The sequence below is a fragment of the Carica papaya genome, chromosome 6 (genome assembly GCF_054855325.1).
Source record: "Carica papaya isolate Zhongbai chromosome 6, ASM5485532v1, whole genome shotgun sequence".
Taxonomy (NCBI): domain Eukaryota; kingdom Viridiplantae; phylum Streptophyta; class Magnoliopsida; order Brassicales; family Caricaceae; genus Carica; species Carica papaya.
In genome coordinates this window covers 28,993,286-29,018,329 of record NC_142314.1, presented here as the reverse complement: position 1 = coordinate 29,018,329, position 25,044 = coordinate 28,993,286, and the positions used below count along the sequence as shown (strand labels likewise).

Genomic DNA, 25,044 nt, shown 5'->3' with positions numbered 1-25,044 from the left:
ATTTCAGGAAATATTATGAGTTTAACAACATATCTAAACGAACGGATAATTGAACTCTCTTTTACTGACAGTTCCCACAATGATTATAAATTTCAATACATGGGAACTTTCATAAACAAGAATATGACACATGCAACTGAATGCATCTCTAAGGCAATGTTTGGCACAAATCTAGTATTTTTGACATTCGGTTGTAACCCTCCACTTACTCCAATTGACCTCGTGTGGAATTTATAGATAAAATTTGGAATACACGTGAAATTCCAAATATGGTCAAGTTTTATCATCTTCTAAAGGTGTGAGTTGGATTAAGCGTGGATTTAGAAATGAACTCTACAAAATCTTGAACTTGTTCTTAAAGTAGTCTAATTTACTAAATTTAAAAGTTTTGTCATCATTTCAGGCCGCAATAAAATTGAAGGACGAGCAAGGCTCCAGTGAAAGGTTTAAGCATCTCTTCTTCAATATGATTTGACATTTATTTTTCTCCCCAGAACAGGAAGTTAAGTCAAAAGCTCCTTATATTGAAATTGATTTCCAAAATTGATTTCGAAAGATGCTGAACACCAAGCCGGAGCAAATTTCACTGCAAAATTTTAGCTAGCAATATTGGAGGTAGATTCCTAGATACCATGAGATTGCCAAACAGTAGGTGTCTCGTGCAACTGTACTTGCAACAGCTCCAAGATTCAACGGTGAGTAGTCCTAAAATAGGTTGAGATCCTTCATTATCTCTCAATTATGTCTACTCTAACTAGTCATATCTAATCTTCAGAAATGAACTCAATCATTCACATTATACCACCAAGTTTAAAATCACACATCAAAAGGTGAGTTAGGCAAGTTCCATGCATTTATGGGTTCCACTCAAACCTATTCCATTCTACTATTCCTAGAACTGAATAATCATAACAGTATACTTGCTTCACGATTGATCTAACTCCACCTCTATGTTGAATTCCATAATAAGAGATTTATATTCTTACTTGTTGAGATAGAATTCCAAATTAATCTAATGCTAGTTTTATTCAATTCTTTACTTTATTTGTATTGTAGTCTTATTGTTTTTTAGAAGAAAAATATATATATTATAAATGAAGAAGATTGAGAGTTTGGGAGAAGAGAAAAATCATCTATTATTATTATTGGACACAAAGATGCTAATTTATAGGCATTTGGTCAAAACAAACAAAAGAAGTTATGAAAAATATTCTAACAGTCTAACGGGGTGCAATGGTAGTGGGCATTTCCCAGCTGTCATAACAACCTAGTAATACTAATTTACCCCCTAGTGTATTTACATTTCTACACATATACATTTCTACACTTCCCCTTAATTTATGATACATAAATGTTAAGTAATCCTATATTGGATACAAAATTATTAAATTCTCTTTTTGTTAGTGCTTTTGTGAGAATGTCTACAGCTTGTTGACTTGTTGGGATATATTGTAGTGATATATCCTTACTTTCAATTTTCTCCCTGATGAAGTGTCGATCAATTTCCACATGTTTAGTTCTGTCGTAATGCACAAGATTCTTAGCCATACTTATAGTTGATAGATTGCCATACCAAATCCTCATAGTAGTGGGAGTCGAGAACCTTAGTTCAAGTAAGATCTTTTTCAGCCATACTCCTTCACATATTCCATGGACAAGAGATCGTAATTCAGCTTCAGCTTCAGCACTGCTTCTTGACACAACAGTTTGTTTTTTACTTCGCCAAGTCACTAGATTGCCCCATACATAAGAACAGCAACCAGATGTAGATTTCCTATCAGTTACTGAACCAGCCCAATCAGCATCAGTGTGGATTTTAATATCTCTGACCATAGTCTTCTGAAAAAATAATCCTTATTCAGGTGTTATCTTTAGGTACCTCAAGATGTGATAGACAACACTCATATACTCCTCAGTAGGTTGAGACATGAATTGACTCACAGTGCTTACTGCAAAGTAGATGTCAGGCCTCATGTGAGTCAAATATATGAGTTTTCCAACAAGTTATTGATATATCTCTTTATCAACAGATTTGCTATCACTTTTGGAGTCAAGTTTAGCATTTGATCCCATAGGAGTCTCTGCAGGTTTACAACCAAGCATGCCTATTTCATTCAGAAGATTTAAGATATATTTCCACTGAGATATAGAAATTCCCTTCTTGGATCAAGCGATTTCCATTTCAAGAAAATATTTAAGTATTTCAAGGTCTTTGATTTCAAATTCTTTAGCTAGAAAGTCTTTCAATTTCTAAATTTCTTCATTATGATCACCTATTAGTATAATGTCATCGACATAAATGATTAGTACAGCTCTCTTTCCTGTGATACAGTGCTTGATGAATAGAGTGTGATTAGATTGACACTGTTCATATTCCATATGCTTCACTGCCCTGGTGAATCTGTCAAACCATGTCCTTGGTGACTATTTGAGACCATACAGTGCCTTTTTTAGTTTGCATACTTTTTGTGGATTTATCTCAAGTCCAGGTGGGACTTCCATATATATTTTCTTGTTCTAGATCACCATTAAGGAAAACATTTTTTACATTAAGCTGAAAAAGAGACTAATCAAGATTAAAGGCTAAAGAGAATAATACCTGCATTGTGTTATGCTTGGCAACTAGAGCAAACGTCTCTTGATAATCGGTTCCATATGACTGGGTGAACCCTTTAGCAACAAATCGTGCTTGGTAGCGATTCACACTACCATCAAGATTGTATTTAGTGGTGAAGATCCACTTGCATCCTACTAGAGTTTTCCCTGAAGGTAGATCAGATAACTCCCATGTTCCTTTTTTCTCAAGAGGTGAAATTTCTTCTTGGAAAACAGCATTCCACTCAGGAATTTTGAGAGCTTCATGAACCGTTCTCGGTTCTAAAGGGATACTGTCAAACTTACTCATAAGAGTCTAATATTTTGAAGATAGTTTGCCATATGAGATATAATCCTGTACGAGATGCATTTTACAAGAGCGAACACTTTCATAAAGTAATAAGTAAACCAATATCATCAGTTGAGTTAGAGATCTCATTACCTGTGTTATTCTGGGTGCTTAGTCCAGGAGTTGAATCATGACAGTGTATAGTTGACTCAGGTAATTATATTTACTTTGAGTTTTGTTTCTCCTAATATAAACACGCAACTTACTTATTGCAAATAATGTGTTATCAGTCTCTGTGATGGAGTTCAGGTTCTTTGGTAGTTTGAGAGACGGGTTCTTTTTCTAATATTGTTAATAGAACATGTAATAGAGGTGTGTTCACATCCCACAATTGATATTCCTGAGTACCAGATGTTTCCTCCTGAATATCGAGAATGGGAGAAAAGAGTTTGTTATATAAAAATATGACATCCATAGTATTATAGAACCGGTGGGTGATTGGACAACCTTTCTGAGAGGAGGAATACCCGACAAAGATACACTTAAGGGCTTTAGGATTTAGTTTCCCTTTGAGATGGGTGTGAATGTGAACATAGGCAGAGCAGCTAAAGACTTTAAAAGGAATTGTGTGAAGAATATGAGACTCTGAGAATGCTTGAACAAAGGAGTCATAAGGTGTTCTAAATTTAAGAATACGGGAGGGTATCCTATTAATCAGGTATGTGGCAGTGAGAATAGCTTCTCCCCAAAGAAATTTAGAAACATTTGTGGTAATAAACATGAGTGAGCGAGACACTTCAAGGATATGTCTATTTTTTCTTTCTGCTACACCATTTTGTTGAGGAGTGTAAGCACAAGAACTCTGATGGACAATGTCTTGGTCAGTAAGGTACTTTTCAAGGTTGGATGCAAAGTATTCACAGACATTATCAGTTTTTAACACTTGCATATTTGTTTGAAATTGTGCTTGGATCATAGTGTTGAATTTTTGAAAAATTTGATCAATCTCTGATTTTTCTTTCATTAGATAGACCCAGATTATTCTAGTGTGATCATCAATGAAGGAGACAAACCATTTTGTACCAGTAATGTTTTTCACCCGACCCGGTTCCCATACATCACTATAGATCAATGCAAAGGGTTTTAAGGGTTTGTAAGCAATAATGAGATATGAACAGTGTCAATCTGATCACACTCTTTTCATCATTCATCAAGCACTGATCACAGGAAAAAGTTGTTAAGAAAACTGTGAATATGTTTAGAAAACTGACACACTTCACATTGAAATGAACTTGAATTTTTATTTATGAATAAAACAGAAAATAGTTGTTTCAAATACATAAAATTTGGATGTCCTAATCTATAATGTCATAACATAATAGATTGTTCAATACTAGAAGATCCTACAAATACGGAATTAGCACATATTGCACTTGTGGTTTGTCCATTTAGAGGTGATGTTGTGATTGGTAGAAGATAAAGTCCTGATTCCTTCTTAATATTGCCAGTCATCTTCCCTAAGTCCAAGTCCTTAAAAACACATATCCCTTTATCAAATTTAACTACACAGTTCAAGTTTTTACATAATTTGCTTACAAATAATAGATTGTAGTCCAAATTTGGTAGAGGACAGAATGTAGAACCAAATTTGGTGATATATAGGTTGAGCCAATTCGTACCACTGTAGAACTTGTTCTATCAGCGATCTTAATAGAAGAAATTTTCTTACACTCACAGTACTGATGAAAGAGTATAATATCCGCAGTCATATGATCGGATGCCCCTGAATCAATAATCCACATTTGCTTTTTTACAAAATATGCAGATAAATTGAGTAAGCAATTACCTTTATGAGCAACTAAAGCATTACTAAGGCCCTTCTGAGAAAACATTTGTAAGAGAACCTCCATCTGAGCTGAACTGAAGGGAGCTGTTTATATGGATGTGGGGTAAAGGATAATTCCTCAGAAATTACCATATTGCCTTCAGCTCTTGAATGTTTTTTCTCAGCTGGTTTGCCATGTAATTTCTAGCACTTCTCACGGGTATGACCGGCTTTTTTGCAAAACTCACACCACGGTCTCCCCTTTCTTCCTCTAGTTTCCGAAACACAACCCACAAAGGCAGAGGTGTGCTTAGAGGCAAGAGCACTGTTCTAGGATTTGCCCAGAGAGGATTTCTTTCGAGCAGCAAGCGCGGGACCCATTTCCACAACGTTCGGGCCAAACTTTCCCATCATGATTTTCTTCCTACTCTCTTCTAACGGATTTCCGAGAAAGCTTCTCTGAGACTCGGCAGCGGTTTAGTACTCAGAATGCATCCTCGAATTTCATCAAAGTTTTTGTTGAGACCCTTCAGAAATTTGAAGACCCATTTTCGTTCAGTAATGGTTTTGAAAATTTTAGAATCGTCGGGGCAGCTCCATTGATGTTCTTCGAAGACATCAAGCTGTTGCCAGTTGTGGGTGAGGGCATTGTAGTATTGAGTGACAGAGAGCTCCCCCTGTCGCAAGTCATGAAGGTGGCTTTCGATTTCGAAGATTGCTGAAGTGTTATCACAGTTGGAATAGAACTCGCGAGCAACAACCAAAATATCATATGCGGTCTCATAAAGCATAAAGTTTTCTCCAATTTCTGTTGTAATGGAATTCACAAATCATGACATTATGAGATTGTTTTCGACTTTCCACGTATGAGCGTTCGGGTCGTTTGCTGGAGGTGGAACAATTTCTCCAGTCAGGTACTCGTCTCTTCCCTTTCCGCGAATGAACATCAGAACAGAGGAGGACCACTGGAGATAGTTGCTTCTATTCAACCTATGTCCAGTGACGAAACGAGGGTGCCTGATCAACGTGAGAGTTGTTGACAGGCACTGGAAGATAGGATCCTGAAAGAACTTCAGGTGAAGGAGGTTTGCTCATCCGTGGCCATTTGACTTGATTTGGATGATGAATGTGGATCAGACTGGCTCTAATACCATGAAGAAGATTGAGAGTTTGTGAGAAGAGGAGAATCCTCTGGTATTATTATTGGGCACAAAGATGCCAATTTATGGGCATTCAGTCAGAACAAACAAAAGAGATTATGCAAAATATTCTAACAGTCTAACGGGGTGCAATGGTAGTGGGGCATTTCCCAGCTATCATAACGAGCTAGTAAAATACTAATTTACCCCCTAATGTATTTACATTTCTACATATATACATTTCTACAATAAACAAATGCAACAAAGGGATGTCATCCATGTACAAGATGGAAACAAAAAAGACTATATGAGAGAATTAGCCAAAATATCAAAAAGGTGCAAAAGCCAGTAAGAGGATGACCTTTGAAAAAGTAAAAAAGGTCTAGAATTAAAAATTACTAATTCTAGAAAAGCGAGATATTGATAAATAAGGATGATGAAGTTCTTGCTCTTGGCAGCACTTGGTACCTCCCAAAGCAAGGAACTCGGCTAAGACATATCCATTCACCACTCATTGGATACCCGATAAGCTAGAAACCATATCCCATAGCATTCTGCCTCCAGGGACCATAAGAAGAGATATTCGTTCCATGAAAACAAAGAGGAACCAATTGACGATGATGCAGCCTCTCCTCCTTAAATTACCTATAACCCAAATGCCGTCTGAGGACACCTCCCACACAAAGAAAGCCACACGGGGAGAAACTTTACATTTCCAAATGAATTTCCAAGGAAAGTTATTAACAATCAAATCACAGTTCAAAAGAAAGAAAAGGATAGGACTTAAACGAGGAAGAAGTATCATTGGGAGCTTCCAAAACCAGCACGTCTTCTTCATATGGATGAATAGAGCATGACTCAAGGAAGGCCATCAAAGAAAACATCTCATCAAGCTCCTAATCATTTAGGTTGCCAGAGAGGGTAACATTCCAGGAAACACCATTTTCATTCATCAAGAAACAGTCATCACTTTTGCCTCTTTGAAGCCATAGATGATAGAAATCAAGATTTAGAAGTTTGCCAACACCACAAATCCTCAAAAAATCTCACCATATTTTTGTTATGACTTTGAAGCTCTCATGGTAGCAAGTTTCCTCTCTAATTCCCCTCCACAAGCTAGTACCAGAGACTTCTCTGTTTAAGCTAGGCATTCATTCCCCCACCAACAACACATATTTAAACCAAATACCTTCCACCGCATAGTATCTTTGCAAGGAATCATCTTAGTTAGTTAAAAAGAAAAAGAACATGAGAGTGATGCTAGGTCCCCAAATATAGTCTTTAATATCATCCCAATTCACTTGGTAGATTGTCTCTACTTATCAGTATCACCTAAAAGGAATCTGCATGAATCTGCTCAAGTGTTCTATACACTACTACGCATGGTGCCAAAGGAAATGAAGCAGATGGAAAGGCTAGAAAGCATGCTTTTTTATCAATGTTGCCTACCCCCTTCAAGAGGAACCTTCTCCTCCAACCAGCAAGCCTCTTCTCAACCCTACTATGAAGATTTCCACAAATCCCATTATCCTTGCATTTTTGCCCAACGGGAGGCCAAGTAATTGACAGGGAAAAAGAAAACCCTCATCCACCCAACTATTTTGTGCCCAACAGGAGGCCAAGGTATTGATGCGAACAATGAAAACCTAACAGCAACATTTATCCACCCAAACACCCTCCCTAATAGAGAGACCAATTCTAAATTTTCCAAGCAATTCCCTATCCCAACTTTACCTGGGAGAAGAGGAGGAGAATAGGAGGAAGCCACTTGGTTTGTGAAAGGGGAGTCATCTATGAAAAAAATGTGACTTTAGTCCACTTGCTTTCATGGAGTATTGTGGGCCAATGTGAATTTTTGAAACTACTTTTTCCTTTTAGTCAGCATCAAGACCAGAACTACGATCAAATATTTGCCAAGGACCTAAGTAGAAATTTGTGAATAAAACAACTCAATCCTCGCAACAATCTTCACTCAAAATGCAGGAAAAGAGGCAAGCACAACAGCTAATTTGGTTTTTCACTTTCTTTAACATCCATGAGTGTTGGAGAAGTTAAAAACTGTAGACCTAGTCACCAAGTCTCTCAACACCACCAAATCTTCCTCAACTGTCTGGATGTCCAAATGCAAACCTGCAAGATTGCTAGTAGAAATCTCCACCACTCATGGGTTTAGTGCCTCTAGGGAATCGCATGCTCCTCATACTGATGTAGAATTGATTAGGTGTATATTTCCTAATTGGTTAGAAATTAAATTCTAGTTTGAGGACTCTATTACTATAATTCTAGTAACATTTTGATTCTATTCTTTTTCATATTTAGTTTTCCTCCTCTAACTAGTATCAGTATTTCTTAATTAATCATATTTGGAAAAAGTTATTCTCGAAGCATACCTCATTTGCTAACATAGTTCATTTATTCAATAGAAAGTTCTTTGAGAATTTTTTTCAAATTTCTAGTTTTGTGATGCAATTAAACTCATAAATATAATACTTAAGACATCTTATGTACAATGTCTAAATAACCCTCTGAGTGATATCTAAGTGGATAAATTAGCACTAATTTGCTATATCAGTCGAAACCAAAGCCAAAATCCTGCACCTAATATCCCAAAACCTCATATCTAAAAAGATACCACCCTTTTAAAAAAGGAGGAAAAGAAAAGAAAATGCAAACTCTAACAATCTTCATTATTGTCTAGGGATGAACACCTACAACCAGCAGCCTTGACCAACTCCCCCACAACAAGAGATCCCATACCTGTCTAACAGAGCATCCCTAAAACCCCACTGATATTGGTGAAATTTGGGTCAGTAGCACTGCAAGACCTTCTAGCAGCTTTAGAGCAGATCGACAAATTCCTGCCTGTGATGCATCACATCAAGCCCCAATCTGTGATCATCATTTCAATCTAAGACAACTTTTGTGACCACGTTGTTGTACAACAACGAAAAACTAGTGCATATAACCCAAGTGTGCGTAGTGGCGAGGGAGAATCGCGAAATCGTGCTATATTTGACTTTTTAACTGAGTTTGACCAAAACAGTTCATCCAGAAAGTTTTTGCCTCTTCAAGACCTTTAGCAGTTAGAAACAGTTGCCAAGTGTTTTTGGCCTGTCCTTATCGTTTTGCAGTCTTATTCACCAAATTGTACCTTAGTGTCCTATGATGAAAAAATTTTAAATACATGGAATAAAAAAGAATAGAATGAGTCATCTACAATAGTAGTGTTGACAAGTTCTTCTAGACTGAGCTAAGCATAATCAAGCAATTAAAGTGGAGAAAGATTGGAAGTATTTTTCAATTTTTCAAACCCCAGCCAACTGTGAAAATAAAAGTAATAAATTTGTCATTCATAGACATTCTGGCAAGAAACTTGCTTCAACTTTTACAGCTGAGTATATTAAAATTTTAGATGTAACAACATCTATAACTGTAAAAACTAGCTCCAATGGATAATATTTATGGTAACTCAGCAATGTGTTATTTCTATTCATCCTAGTACCTACAATGATTCAATCTTGTGTGATGTAGTTCCTATAATATTTATGCATATCTTCTAGGCAAACCTTGACTTAATGACGAACATGTTTAGCATGAAGACACTACCAATATTTATCATCTTATGCTTGGTAGAAGAGATAGAGTTTCAAAACCTAGGGCCATAGAAAAGATGAATAAATATCAACATCCAAAAGAACCTGCAGCCAATGAAAAGGAAAGAATAAAGCCTGTTGGAACTTGATGAATACGAACCGGCATGTTGTCTTCAGGAAATAGATTCTAAAGTCATTCAAGATCTTTCACCACCTAAAGAGAGTCTTATTCAACAAAGAGGAAACCAACCCAACAACTGGATTTAGTAACGCTCAACTCAAGGATAGCCTTGAAGCACAGATTTATTAATATATTAATTTCATTATACTGCCAAGATTTCACTCCTAAACAATTGTGTGTTTTCGTTAATTACTATTGAGGAGAATAACGAATCATAGAGTTTGTTAAAATTTCATAGGAAAGCTTGAAAGTCAAAATTTTAGATCATTCACTAATTCGAAATTCATGTAGAAGTTTTTTCCAACCAAGAATGATGCATAGAGTGGATTAGGTTTTGATTGCCTAAATAGATTAAAAAAATGAAATAAATAGATTTTTTATTAGATAAATTATTATTATTTTAAATATCAAACTATGTACTATTTGGAATTGCTAATTACAAATTTAGTAACTTTACAATTCTATTCTTCTAGTACTAGTTTCCTAGTTCTCATTAGTATTTCTTTTTTTAAAAAAATAAAGGAGTAAATTGTATTAATTACACGCATTAAGGGGGAGTGCAGAACCCATGTACAAAAAAATTTATGTTAGGATGTCAATAAGTTCTCCTAGATTTTTGTAAGCCTTATGTAGGAGTAAGGGTAGATTAAAGCAAAGATAGTCACTAAATTATGGATATGAAGACCACAACCGGGTGTTGATGGTCGGCAGCTAAAAAATTGGTCAGTATCTCATCTCTCTCTCTCTCTCTCTCTCTCTCTCTCTCTCTCTCCTCCCTCACTCCGCATGTGAGTCCATCTCCCTTACCCCTTCCCCATTATCTCTTCCCTCATTTCTATTGATCTAAACCCTAAACCTAGCAACGAAAGAGTCTCCCGTTCTGTAACTCTATTCAAAGTTCACAACGATCCCAACTAGGAAAATCATTCAAGTGGACAAAAAATCTTTTCATATCACCTATGAGGGGAAGAAAATGGACGGTCTTCAAATTAGCGAGAATGGCAGAGGAACTAGAACGTCCATCGTGCTGAACAGGCAAGAAGTTTTATGGCTTGTAGAGGCGTTAAGTGATTTCTTCTGGCTAAAAGGGGGTGCCCTGGGGAAAAAACATTAAAGACTCTTCGCACAGAATCTAGATAGCCCTCTATTGGAACTGGTATGGTCGTCTCGAAGGAGTGGAAGCAGGCAGGTGGTGGCAATTCATGAAGTCCATTTTCGAGCTCGCCGAAGTCCCCCTGATGAATCCCTTTGAAAGCGAAATCGTGGCAAAGCATAACCCAACCCTCTCCACAAAGTGTTTAAGGTAAACAGATGCTCCTTATTCCTTCAATGCCCATAGTGCATACACAGCTTTCGGGTTAGTGTAGAATATACAAATCAAAAATCATTTGCTGATGTGCTTCGCTCGAATCAAGCTACCTCTAACCCTGTGTTTGGATCATGGTGAATAGTAAAATTTTAATGTATGGTATTTTACGGGTGTGAGAAAACCGTATTTATTTCAACTTCCAATGGTAACAAATGGTATTTGACTGACAAATAGTAGAATGAATTTTTAAACCACCGAGTTTGTGGTATTTGACCGGCATGCTATTTGTTTCCCGTTATACCCCATCTAATTTAATTAATATTATATTTATCATGACAATTAAATTATGTAATAATATAAATAATTATTATTTATTTTATTAAATACAAAATTTTAATTTGATTATGTATAATAATTATTTATTTAAATACAAATATAATTATATTGATAAATAATTTTTTTTTTTTATTTACATACTTCTTTTACACCATTTACTATTACATATAATATATAGAGGTAAATTAGTAATTTAGCTGAAAATACAACCATACTATCCTATCATCCAAACAAAAATATGTCATTAATATACCATCATCTAAATATAAAAATATTTTGTCATTTCAATCATCTGTTATTGTCATTCAATTACTATCATTACTAAATATTAATTAACCATCACTGAAATTTATCCAAACAAATCCTAACGTAGTAAAGAAGGCAATGCCCAACCCGACTTCTAACCTAACTGGATTTGAAATTCAAAATTCGGTCCCTACAGGCAGCTAAGAATTTCCTCTTACAATGGAGCCCACAAAGACGCCCAAACTGACCTGGTAAAAAAAGGGTAAGTGGACTGATTAAGTTGGATCAAGCCTGAGAGGTTAAAAAGGCAAAAACCCAAAGAAACGCAGCCCAAAGGTAAAATGGAAGTGGAAGGCCAAAAAGGGACCTGCCGCCGAGTCTGACTCGGAAAGGAACTGTATTTCTTCCCCTACACGATCAAGTACCCCTAGGGCAAAAAAAATTGGAGTTTCCACCAGTGTTCTTGAAAGCGAGAGGAAGACTAATTATAATCTCGGGAAGTTTAAGCTTTCGGACATGCCGGCCGATTTGTTTTGTCACGACAATCGGGAGGTGGATACAGGGATGTGGTTAGACCCTATTCTTATAAATAATACGGCGGTTCAATATATTCTAATTAAACCAGTGAATTCAACTTTGGGTCTAGAATTAGCTCTGCTACAAGATTCGGAAGTTCAGGTACCACCGGTTAGAGCACAGAGGCTCTTCACCGAAACCCCGTTCTTCCCGATGTACTCTAAAACAAATATGCAAGATGACGCAAAAACTTAGTCCAAATGGGTACTTCAGAACATTTTAAGCAACACCAAATCCCTGGGAGTCACTTTTGAGGGGTGTGAAGCTCAGGCTCAATCTATCTTTGTACTGAACTTGATAAAAGAATGAGTTGAGGGAATCCAGGAGAAAAAAGGGAATAGAAAAGTCAAGAAAAAACAGACAGGAGGAATTTGGGAGCTGAAAAGATTACAATGTTCGGAAAATTATGAAGGCAGAAGCAAAAAGAACAAAGGTACTGGGAGAATTCCGACAAAAATCAATGATTGGCAAAATCATCTCATGAAACATCAAGGGAATCAATGATTTGGGAAAGAAGAACACGATCAGAGGATGCCTTAATCGGTGGAATCAGACCATTGTCTGTCTTCAAGAAACAAAGATGAAATCCATTACAGATGCCACTATTAAAAGCATATGGCGAGTTGACGAGGTGGATTGGCATTTTCTAATTGCCAAAAACACCGCAGGTGGCATTCTTCTGATGCAGAAAAAAGACTGGGTGATGTGCCAGGACGTCAAAATTGGTGAGACTTCCATTTTTGTCTCTTTCTAACATTAGCAATGGCACAAAACGGTTCTTTTCCGGCGTTTACTGCAAAGGAAATGAAACTGAAAGCTCCCTGTTGTGGAATAACACCTGGGGTAGGAAAGAGATCATTGGTGGTGATTTCAATATGACCCTTAGACAATTAGAATGTACTGGCTCACAGGACAATGTCGCTTTGCCAAAGATTTGAAGGACAATATGGAAAGACTTGACCTTGCAGATCTTCCATTGAAAGGGGGTAACTGGACCTAGAGCAACCAAAGAGATCCTCCCACATTCTCTAGAATCGACAGATTCCTGGTCTCCACTTATTTCCTTCCTAATCTCTCGGGTCTTAGCCAACAAGTATTTTCTATACCAAGTTCTGATAATTTTTCTATCTGCCTTTTTATGGATGATAGAAAATGGGACCTCGTACCTTTTCGGATAAACAACAAATGCATTACTGATGATAAATTCAAATCTTTGGTGGTGGATCATTGGAAAAGTATCAAGGTCAAAGGCACTGCCAGCTTCATTATGGCACGAAAATTAAAATATCTGAAATCTGCCATCAAAATTTGTGTCAAATAAGCCAAGATTGCTGAAGACATGAATATCAAGGAGTACTTGACAGAGATTGATATCGTGGACAGTTCTGAGGGGAGCTGTGGTTTGTCTTAGGTTGACAGGGAGAAAAGAGACTTACTCAAAATTAAGCTGGCTAACTGTTTACATAAGGAAGCCATCACTTGAAAGCAAAAAACCACGAAAAAATGGCTTAAGGAGGGGGATAGAAACACTGAGTACTTTCATTGTTTGGCTAATCACAGAAGAAGAATCAATTATGTTAAGGATATCACCATTGAAAACTGTTGTGCCAAGGGCAATGATGGATGAGAGAAAGTGCCAAGTTTTACTTCAAGAAACTGTACACCAAAAAATATGATCACAGGCCAAAGCTGAATGAACTACAGTTTGCTTGTTTGGACAGTTTGGACATAATGTAGTTTGAATCTGAATTTACTGAAGATGAAACTATGGCTGTCTCAACTATTGCAATGGAGATAAAGCCTTGAGGCCCAACGGTTTCAACTTTAAATTTTTTTAACAGTATTGGGAGGTGCTTAAATATGACATTTTAGAGTTTTGCAAGGATTTCCACAATAATAGTTCCATGGTAAGATCTTTGAACTCTACATTTATTGTCGTGATCCCTAAAATAACTTGTGTCAAGAACATAAAAGATTTTCATTCCATTAGCTTGGTGGGTTGTATCTACAAGTTTTTATCTGAAGTGTTGGCTAAAAGACTCTTCAAATGCCTCCATAAGATCATCGGGGAGAATCAACGGGCTTTTGTCTCTGGCAGATAGATTATCGATGCCATTTTGACCGCAAATGAAATTATGGATGCGGTTTCTAGAAATAAGAAGAACGATATGGATATGCTTTGCAAATTGGACATGGAAAAGGCTTTTGACCACGTATCTTGGAACTTCATTGACTATATGCTTGATAGATTGGGTTTTGGTGGGAAATGGATCCAAACATGCATCTTCACATCCAACTTCACAGCGATGGTTAACGGGGGGCCCTCATCTTTCTTTTCAGCTTCTAGTAGCTTGAGACAAGGAGATCCCCTTTCTCTACTACTTTTCATAATAATTATGGAAGCTCTAAACCAACTCATTGAAAAAGCTAAAGACCTTAGGCTGTTGAGGGACATTTGTGTTGGTAATTTTGGCAAACAAATGGAAGTCACTCACCTATTTTTCACTGATGACACCTTAATTTTTTGCCAACCGGATGTTAATACGCTTATGCTTAGGTGCATTCTCCTTTGTTTCCAAGTGGTTTTCGGATTGAATATTAATTTAAACAAATCTGAACTTGTGGAGATTGGCAATTCGGTCAATGGCCAGCTCCTTGCTCAGGTTCTTGACTGTAAAATTTCTCAACTTCTCATCATGTACTTGGGCATACCCCTCGAAGCTAAATATAAAGATGGGAGGAGATGGGAATCAATCATTGATACGGTGGACAATGCATTGGCATGCTGGAAAAGGAATTTTCTCTGAAAGGGGGGAAGACTTACACTCATTAAAAGCACTTTGTCCAATCTCCTAATCTACTATTTGTATGTGTTGCATAATCCCACCAAGCTGGCTAAGAAATTGGAATCAATTCAGAATCGCTTTCTTTGGGGTGATGAGGATAACCGCAAATTTCACCTTGTTAAATAGAATGAGATCAAGAAACCTAACGCAAATGGTTGCCTGGGAGTCACAGCCTTAATCACCCTAAACAAAACCCTACTTAGAAAATGGATCTGGTGGTTTTGGAGTGCAGCAACTGCCTCTGGAGGAATGTCATCATTCATGAATGGTACGGGGAGGATCTGCATAATTCTTGCTTCCTGGATCACAATCTGCATGGTTCAAGTCTATAGAAAAACATAATACAGTCGGGCCACACTGTGTTACAATGGTCTATTTGGCCGGTTGGTAAAGGCAACAAAGTGAGATTCCAGAAGGACACATGGATCGACCAGGATAAATTCCAAAATCATTTTCCAAATATTTTTGCTATTGCCAGGACAAAGATGCACTCACTAATAAGATCTTGCGGTCTGATTTATCCAGGGACTGGAATCTGGTGGTGAACAGAAATTTACAGGATTAGGAAGTGGAAAAATACTTCTCTTTGCTTCAGGTGCTATCCAGTTCTAATATCAACAACAACGAAGACAAACTCATATGGAAATTGAGCAAGAATGGTGCTTTCTCAGTTAAATCTCTTTATGATCACATGGCTGGTCACAACAGATATTCCTCCCTGGATTTTCATGCCAATATGATTTGGAAAACCAAGGCTCCCCCTAGAATATCCTTTTTTGCTTGGGAAGCTGTTAAAGAACGCATCTTTACTATTGACAATCTCAAAAGAAGAGGAATTATCGTGGTTAATCTATGTTACCTCTGCAAAGCTAATTTGGAAACCACCAATCATTTGCTCCTATGGTGTCCGTTTTCACAATCACTTTGGTCTCTGGTTTTCAGCATTATGGGATTGCATTGGGTTACTAATGGTATGGTTAAAGGAGAATTACTTGCTTGGAAAGGTCTTTGCAAGAAAAAATCATCCCACAGAATTATTCCCTTATCTATTTTTTGGATCATTTGGAAAGAAAAAAACAGAAGAGCCTTTACAGGAAAAGAAATGGATTTTGTCTCAATCAAGGACAAATGACTTCACCTTTTTGGTTCTATTATTTTAGAACACAACCTTGATAGCATCATTAATCTAAGAAATATTGTAGATATACTCACTGATCTGTAAATCCTTTGTACGTGGGCGGCATCCTCTTAGTACCTATTTTAATACACTTTACACTTATATTTCAAAAAAAAGAAGTTCTCCAAGATTTTCAATTGAATACAGTTGTTACCTCAATATCAAAATATGTGTTTGGAACCATCTCTCTAATTCCATCTAGGTTCTCATCCAACCCCTCAAAACTCTCATGTCCTTTCTTTCCATAGCACCCAAATAACTGCCAAAGAAATAAGCCCCAACTGCTTTTTCTCCTCACAATGTCCTTCCACGCTCAGATATCCTATTTGACAGTGCCAACCATAGACCATAAACTACAGGCTAAGGTACATCTGAGCCTTTTCTGCTCTTTTACATAAACAACATCAGTTTGTTATGACCTTCTCTCTCCTTATAAGCTTATCAATGCTCAATATGCATCTACGAGTTGCTTCCCAAGCAAAAAAACTACTCTTAGGGCTGCATTTACTTTCTACATTTGTTTGAATGGGAAATTTCCTTCAATAGGCTCTTTCTTGGTCAAATGTTTGTAGGACAACCCCGCATTAAATCTTCCAGTTGTGCCAAAATCTCGTACAAGTTGATTAGACTCATTACTACATGAGATCAAAATCAAAACACTTAACAATGATTCATATTTGTTTAGTTCTCAGTCACTAAAATTCCACACTACCTCCAAATGTGACACCTTGTAGATCTCGCTTCATTAAGCATCTCTTTAACAAAAATGTCCCTATTCTGCGCTATTGCAAAACTGAGGGAAGCTAGCTCCCACAGTTCCTCCATCAAGCCAAAGGTCGAACCAGAAGCTTAATGTCTCCCCATCCCCAACTCTTCACTTAACACATTCGTGAAATTTTTCCTTTCCTACACAGATCCTCTTCCATAGCCTTTTTCCATTCTCGTGGGCACTCTAGAATACTACCCTCTAGCAACAATACCAAACTTCACCTCAACAATTCTTTTCTATAGACTCCCTCTTTTATTCATAAATCACCACAACCACTTCTCTTAAAGAGTCAGATTCATTTCAACAATAGATCTCATGCCCAATCCACACTGATTTATTGGACTTTTAATCTTGTCCTAAACCACCAAAAGATATTTCCTATTCTCTATTGAGTCGCCTCACAGGAATCTGCATTATACTGTTTTTAATTTCTTGACAATGCTCTTCGGTATAGAAAGTAAGGATATATAGTATATAGGAAGATTGGATAGAGTGTTTCTAATAAGTGTTAAAAGATTGTCATTGGAGAGAAAATTCTTTTTCCACCCTACAAGCATCCTCTCAAGTTCGCCAACAATAAATTCCAAGTCCCCAAATCTTTACAATTAGCACCTAACAGCATGCCCAAATGCTTGATCACCAGGTCCACAACTTCACAACCAAAAGTCGTCGCTTATCTTCCAATGTTACTCCCATTCCCCAACCTAACCATTTTCGACTTCACAAGATTAATGTTAAGGCCAGAAACAACTTGGAAACAAAGCATAACACATTTGAGATTTAGCAAAAATCTCTCTTGCGATTGACAAAATAATGTGTCATTGGCAAAGAATAGGTGTGTTACTTCCTTTATCGTCTTTCCTTCATCCACCTTGATCCCACTAAAAAAACCCAATTCTCTGACTCTTATGAACAACTTGTTCAATGGTTCCATAATAATTATAAACAATAGAGGAGATAGTGGATCTCCCTGCCTAATGCCTCTAGAAGTTTTGAAAAAAATTGATGGCCCTCATTCACCATAACTGCAAAAGAAGTTATAGTGATGCAAGCATTGATCCACTTCCTCCACTTAGCTCTAAATCTCATTCCTTCTAGCATCTCAATAAAACCCCATCTCTCTTCCTGTACAATTGGTCTTCTACAACCTCATTTTCTATCAAAACTGCATCCATGATTTGTCTTCCTTCTATAAACATATGTTGACTCTCCCCAACCACTTTGTTCAGCACTTTAACCATTCTCCTCACTAGAACTTTCGCAATAAGTTCATAATACAGCCCGCTAAATTTATTGGTCGAAACTCTTTAATATTAACAGCTCCCTCCAGCTTAGCAATTAAAACCACATAAGTATAAATGGGAGACTTTACAAACAGTTCCCACCTCATGGAGTTCCTTGAAAAGCTCCATTTTATCATACTTTGACCAAAAATTTCTATAAGAATCCCATATTAAAATCATAAGGTCCTGAAGTTTTATATGTCCTACATTACTTGAGCGCCTCAGTAAATTTCTTCTGCAAAAAATTCTCTTTCAACATACTCCCTACTCGCCTTGTCCAATACATTAAAATTGATGTCATCCAATCTACGTCTCCATTCAAACTCTTCACAATACAATTTACAAAAATATTCCTTGACCCCTTGCGTCAGATCTTCATTACCCCTCACCTCCCTTCCTTCAGTCTCTATTGTTTCCACATAGTTACATCTTTTATGATGATTAGCCATACAATAGAAAAACCTCGTGCTATGTCCCATTCTTTAATCCACCTCACTCTCGATTTTGTCGTCATTCTACCTCCTCCCTTTGCAACCTAATCGTCAATTCAATCTTACCGTTCCTTTCTAGCAATATATCTTCAATGGATAGCTCCCTCTTTGTTCCAATTTGTCTATAGCTGCATATCATGAAACAAACCTTGCATATCCATGCTCTTCCTCTGCTCCTCTTTACCCCATTCCTTAGTAGCAGATTTTATCGCCTTTAATTTACTCGCTAGCCTGTGGCAAGCCTTGCTATTGACCTCTTTTCCCCTCCACCACTTTTGAATCTTTTTACCAAAACCATTACATTCAATCATTTATGGGTACAGCTCCATTTTATCCTATCCGAATCAAGGCAAATAGGAAATGGTCTGAGATTATTCTTATTCGTATTTCTTAATTTAATCATATTTGGGAACTTAGTAAACATTATAAGTACATTTATAATCTCCTCTGTATGACAATTCATTTATTCAATGAAAAATTCTTTGAGAATTTTCTCATTTTTCTGGTTGTGATGTAAATGTGATGCTTAAAACTACTTTTTATGAAATGTTAGGTGTGATGTCCAAGTGTTTATTTCCGAATCCGTAAGTACACAAATTGATCTTAATTGGTCCTCCTTTACATACCTCTTTATTTCTCTATCTTCTAAAGAGTTCCCCCAATAAGTCCTTCCCAATCTGACTGAGCCGTCCTCTCTCCTTGGAATATCCAACTCCGTGACACCTTGCCTCGCCAACCAAAAGTGATCACATGAAGACTAGAAAAGAAAAAGCCACCTAAATGTCCAGAGTGAAAAGGTAAAGGGAGAAACAAAACTGGAAACCACACTGTAGATATTCTCACAGATCTGTAAATTTCTCTCTATATCTTGTACATGAGTCCACCCCCTTGGCGCCATTTTAATACATTTACTCTCTTTTATCTTAAAAACGAAAAAAAGCCCCTGGAAACTACAATCCATGAGCCTAAGAGTGTTGACCAATTCCCCCTCTAGGACAATGTAGAAAGACTTCCTCTTATGACTATGAACTTATTAGAGAAGAGGAAAGGTGTGATGTCTAGTCTGTAATGATTCTCAGATGAGTAGAGAGAGAGAGCGAGATAGAGAAGTCTTAATGCTTCTACCATTCTTAACTAGTTTTTTGTTTAACAAACAACAATTGAACAAAGTTTCAAGTAACTGTTCTTCCTATTTCTATTCCTAAAGATTAACATTTACCAAACAAAGCCTTAATATACACAGCAATCAAAGAGAATTTTGGGAAAAAAAGTCAAATCATAAGTTTACAAGTCAACAAAACTTAGTATGGAATCAAGTCACCTTAGATTAACAGTTTCTGAGCCAAAAAGAGAAGTCACCTTAGATTACAAGTTCAATATCTACCCAATACAAAGACCTACAACAAATAAAATCATTAGAATCAGGGACATACCTTCAAGCCTTCACTGCACACCACAAAAGAACATAGGAGCCATAAAAGTCAAGGAAATCCACATCCACAAGAGGTGTAACATGTCAACTGGAACCTTGATCAGTTCTTGACCTCAAATTTTCTCGTTTTTTCAGTATCTCAGCTTCTCTGGCAATCTGGATATCTGAAGGCCAAAAAATTTGATGTACAACTTTAAAAAGAAAGCGAGGTAATAGTGCCACAATTGTTATGAGCAAAATGGTGAGCCAATATCTGGGTGACTTTGCCAGATGGAAGATGGTCCTGCCAAAGATATGTAAAAAATACAATTAGCTCCAATAAAACCTGAGTAAGATGGGGCAAAAGCATAGACCATCAGAAATTAGAAACTAACCCGTAATTGGGGAAGATTGGAATGGAATCCACTACCACCATACAAGCATATGTGATTATAATGGATCCCCAAACAGCTACATGAGTAATAAAAACCCAGCGCTGAATGTCCATTGCTAAGTGCACATTAACAAGGACAACAACTGCTATAGTCCACAAACTACCCATGCTCCATATATCAATTGTTCCCTCCTTATAGGTGAATAAAGGTATATAGAAGAGAACGAGACTCTGCCACAGTGTGTCACTCATTGTGATCCAGAAAAGGTGCATATTGTAGGCCTCATGTCTATGTCCCGCACCATAGAGTTTTGGATACTTTAGTAGCGTCTTATGGCTCAAGTCCTTGTCCAAAATACCAACAACAATGGTAGGGACAGAAGTATATATTACAGAGTAAAAAACACTACTCCAATCTGTTAATGCAGAGGTTGTTGAGAAAGCTGTCAACAGTATATACCTATAAAAAGAAAGCAAATCATACATTAACTCTTCCTGAATCATTTATTAAAATGGAAGACAAAAAAAAAAACATGTCAACAAAATATCATGGTTCTTTCAGTGATGTGTGTAAGAAACAAATGAAAGTCTAATTTATAAACAAAATTGGAATACTACGGATGCTACCTCTTTTGGCCCATGAAATTTATGATTTACAACTACATAACATCAACAAGACAAACTAGGTCATCTGATGAAGATCTCTAAAAGTCTCAAAACAACCAGGAAAAGCATAACTTGAATTTAAAACTCTTTGGCAGTTAAATTGTTTTGTTTATAAGGCAGTAAAGAGCATAACAGAGTTGCTTGGTACTTCCCTAGTCTATTTAGGTCAGAGGCTGACAACAGAAAAACACTCAAATTGATTAAAAAATTTGTGCCTTCCCCTGAAAATATACCAATGTATCAATTCCATTTTATCCCCAGAAAACCAAACAAATAATGTAATCAGGATTTCGTATCTGATAGTATATTCTTGATACACATAAGGTTTCTACATTTTGACATTATTGTTTAACTACTGACAAATTACAAAAAGCCTCAATGAGTTTTGCTTCATCTCATCCACGAGGATGTGATATAGTTCAAGCTTATGAGAAGTTAAATTGATGCATATGAAGTCTACAAAATCTACAGTCTACCACGAATTATCTACTTTATCAGAAGATCTCTCTTTTACCAGACAATAACTTCCTAACAATAAGATTTTCTAGTCATAAGAATTTGCTATTTTATTACAAAATCCTAATTAAATAAAACTGTTAAGAAACTTCTAACATATAAAGGAATTCTGTAGGACTAATCCTGTAAATTCCTAACTGGAAATGGAGCCTGGACAGATTTGGTTTCTTACTCTCCCCATGATCCCCATGATTGCACTGGATCTGTATGGACCGCTCCCTGGTTGGATTGCACGGATCTGCCTGATCCAACTTGGAGTTGGGAGACGTGCAAGAATATAAATGTGAAATCTTAATCTAAATAGAAATCCAAATCTAAAATACAATCTTACTCCTGTAAGTAACAATGCTATAATATTTAAAGTATTCTTATCCATGTCATTTACAAAGACAAAGAAAAATATGATCGTATAAACTGCTAAGTATGAAACAGAATCTCTGTCCAGAAAAAGACAAAACAGCCACCCATTTCATCTGCAGAGTAAACTTCATTCCATAATAGCAGAAAAATAATATATACCACAAGAATTCTATTAAAAAACTACGTACCAGAATAGCATCAAAACAAAAACTGCATTGCGGTAGAAGTTGTAGAGAACTAAATAACCAACACGTTGATAATTCCAATGGCCATGAACTAGAAGTAATCTTTTCAGAAACCGGAATTGACCCATTGCAAAATCTGATGCCATCACAGCTTGACGCCCTTCCTGACCACAGATTCCTACTCCAACATCCGCCATTTGGATCATTGAAACATCATTGGCTCCTGGAAAAAAAAAGTTTTTCATCAAAGAAACAGAAAAACAGTTTGTGAGACATATAAATTGCAAAATGGACCATTCAGCTGCATGCAAATTACAATATCCTACTAGCGATCAACATCCCAAAATTAAATTTCTGCTCCAAGGTCAGACAGTAACAAACCTAATGCAAGTTAATTGGACAAGACCTCATCTATGACTCTCCTTTAAACTAAAAGGAAAAATCAAAAAACAACTCACCATCACCAATTGCCAGTGTCATATCATCAGTTCGACTCTTGACCAAATCAACGACCCCAGCTTTCTGCAATGGTGCGACACGACAGCATAGGACAACCCTACAGTAAGTTGCAAGGTCGAAAAGCTGTTCAAACGTGAAGGAAACAGTAAATGCTTAGCACGGACCACATATAATGCATAAGACAGTACAACAATGCTCACACACACCAGCAGATATTCTGAAGACAGAGAGGAGTCTCACCTCTGACTCAAGATCTTTTTCTAAAATGTAGACCAAACTACTTCCATCAATTATGAGTGCAAGTGGTGCAGAACCCATTTCTTCTTCCTTCCTTTCATCCAATTGGCGTGCAGTGGATGATTTTGTATCATCAGATATTGAAAGATGATCATGTTCACTATTCTTCTTACAGTTATAACTTTGATCTTTTCCATTTGATGACTTCAGACAATATTTAGCCTTTGCATTGGCCAAGAGATTTCTGCATTCCTCCTCAGAATCACCATTTATAATTATCTGCTGCATATCAGTGGCCAAAAGCTTGCAAGAGAGACCTATTGAAATTGCTGTTTCTTGTTTATCTCCAGTTAGTACCCAGATCTTTATTCCTGCTTGTCTTAGGGCCTCAATGGCTTCTGGTACACCTTCTTGTAGCTTGTCCTCTATCCCAGTTGCGCCAAGTAAAGTTAAGTCACACTCTATAAGAGCTGCTGTTTGGTGTAATTTTGCACCTCTATCAAATAAAGAGGTACTTGCATCTTCGTAACAGCATTTCCATCGCTCAAGCTCTGCATCTGTAAGATCTCTTGAAGCAACTACAAGGGTGCGTAAACCTTGTGAAGAATATTCTGTCAAATGGCTCTGAGTTGCTTGCCTAATCTGATCTGATCTTCCTGCATCTTTTGCCAATATGCTAAACACAGAAGTATCAGCACCTTTGACCAATACCTTCACAGTATTGTCGGGAAATCTGATAACAACTGACATTCTTTTGCGCCAACTATCAAACTCATGCAGGCCCAAGACATCCAACCTGTATATATGAAAAAGATGCACATTTTAAGTTAAGTAGCGTGCAAAAGCTTATGCACAAAAAGTTGTATCGGAACTTAAATATTAAATATGAAACAGTTTACAAAGCGGTAGAAAATTATTAAAAGAGCTAAAAGAAGAAGCAAGAAGCTGACTCCGCACCTTAGTTTCTCACCATTGACATCAATTGCAATGTGACCAGATGTGCGCTCATACAAAGTGTAACCATAAGCAGAGGCTGCAGAAACTAATGCTTGCTCATCAGGAGATTCACCCTGATAGTGAATTGTTGCTACATCTTCGTGTTGTCCAGTTTGTGGACAGCAAGATGTACCATGATTGAGAATCGGGATAACAGTATTACATGCAGCCAGCGTAAGGAAAAACTCATGAGCAGAAATCTTCTCATCGTGGTCCCCAGTTAAATCATTATGTAGCAAGTCCAGGAGATAAGAATCCACAACAATTTCAGATTTAAGTTTCCATTTCCTACTTGTAGCTGCAGCCAGAAAAGATTTTGTTATAATTCATACAAAAGGAAACTGGAAAGTGCTCATATAGAAATGTCTTCTTTGAAAAAGATGTTTATGTTCCTTTTTTTCTTCCTTTTTCTCTTTTGACAGAAGTTGACGTGGAAAAATCTTATTTTCAAAGATGGCATGACCCAACTTCTTCACTATGAAATTACCATTGAATGTTTACAATGTCAAAGCAATGTTGTCAAGGATTGTCAAATTCCATTATCTCTAGATAGTATTCAGTTATCTTATTCAGAGGACCCACCAATCCTATTCCCAGAAGCTGACACATGTATGTTATACAATTTTGCAAAACCATTAAGCCATTACATAATGCTCTCCCCTCCACCTTGCGCCACATATAGGTAAAAAAGAGGTGTTAGATAATCTAATAGGTACTTACTGATGCAGAATGGAAAAAAATGTAAGATTGAAAATTTTTAGTATTAGAAAGTATCTTATAATAAATTTTTGTTTCTCTTGCGTGCTTATATTATATAGGGTATTCAGGATATATTAGTTAGATTTAGGAGTTACTGTGTTGTCTCTTTCTATATCCAGGTAGATGAGTGTCATATCCTTCATGCTCGTGATGTAAAACGGCAGGTTATGGTTTGCCCTTATCCACGGTCAATATGAATTTAGCTCTTCAAGGCAAATGGATTTGGAGATATTTGAAAGAAGAAAATAGTCTATGGAGAAAAATAATTCATGTTCGGTGGGGTATGTATATAGATAGGAGGATTATCAGCAGAATTCCCATATCCCATGGTAGAGGCTTTTGGCGAAAAATTCTAATGCAATGAAGCAACTTTCAACAACATGTCACTTGAAAATTGGGGAGAGGT

The 25,044-nt window shown here is 36.9% G+C and overlaps 2 protein-coding genes across 3 annotated transcripts in view; one reads left to right on the top strand and one right to left on the bottom strand.

Moving 5' to 3' along the window:
• The window catches only part of LOC110811603 (phospholipid-transporting ATPase 1-like), a 34,810-nt gene that overhangs the window by 649 nt on the left and 9,117 nt on the right, over nt 1-25,044 (bottom strand). For both annotated transcript variants that reach the window (XM_088223222.1, XM_088223223.1), the window contains exons 3-8: nt 23,841-24,177; nt 22,887-23,679; nt 22,646-22,769; nt 22,191-22,410; nt 20,462-20,920; nt 20,089-20,370 (exon numbers count right to left, since the gene is read on the bottom strand). In XM_088223222.1, coding sequence (XP_088079348.1) covers nt 20,172-20,370; nt 20,462-20,920; nt 22,191-22,410; nt 22,646-22,769; nt 22,887-23,679; nt 23,841-24,177 — 2,132 coding nt within the window. In that variant the 3' untranslated portion in view covers nt 20,089-20,171. The remainder of the gene's footprint in view (nt 1-20,088; nt 20,371-20,461; nt 20,921-22,190; nt 22,411-22,645; nt 22,770-22,886; nt 23,680-23,840; nt 24,178-25,044) is intronic.
• On the top strand, nt 14,225-15,904 carry LOC148253486 (uncharacterized). Its single transcript, XM_088223392.1, has 5 exons — nt 14,225-14,552; nt 14,670-14,752; nt 15,414-15,476; nt 15,531-15,779; nt 15,878-15,904. Exons 1-5 carry the CDS (start codon nt 14,225-14,227, stop codon nt 15,902-15,904), a joined length of 750 nt encoding a protein of 249 aa, XP_088079518.1.

Coding starts and splice junctions, on each gene's coding strand:
- LOC148253486 (XM_088223392.1), top strand. CDS start 14,225: ATGGATGCGGTTTCTAGAAATAAGAAGAACGATATGGATATGCTTTGC. Junction 14,553..14,669: donor GTTGAGGGACATTTGTGTTG/GTAATTTTGGCA, acceptor TTTGTTTCCAAG/TGGTTTTCGGATTGAATATT. Junction 15,780..15,877: donor AAAGAAGAGGAATTATCGTG/GTTAATCTATGT, acceptor TCTGGTTTTCAG/CATTATGGGATTGCATTGGG.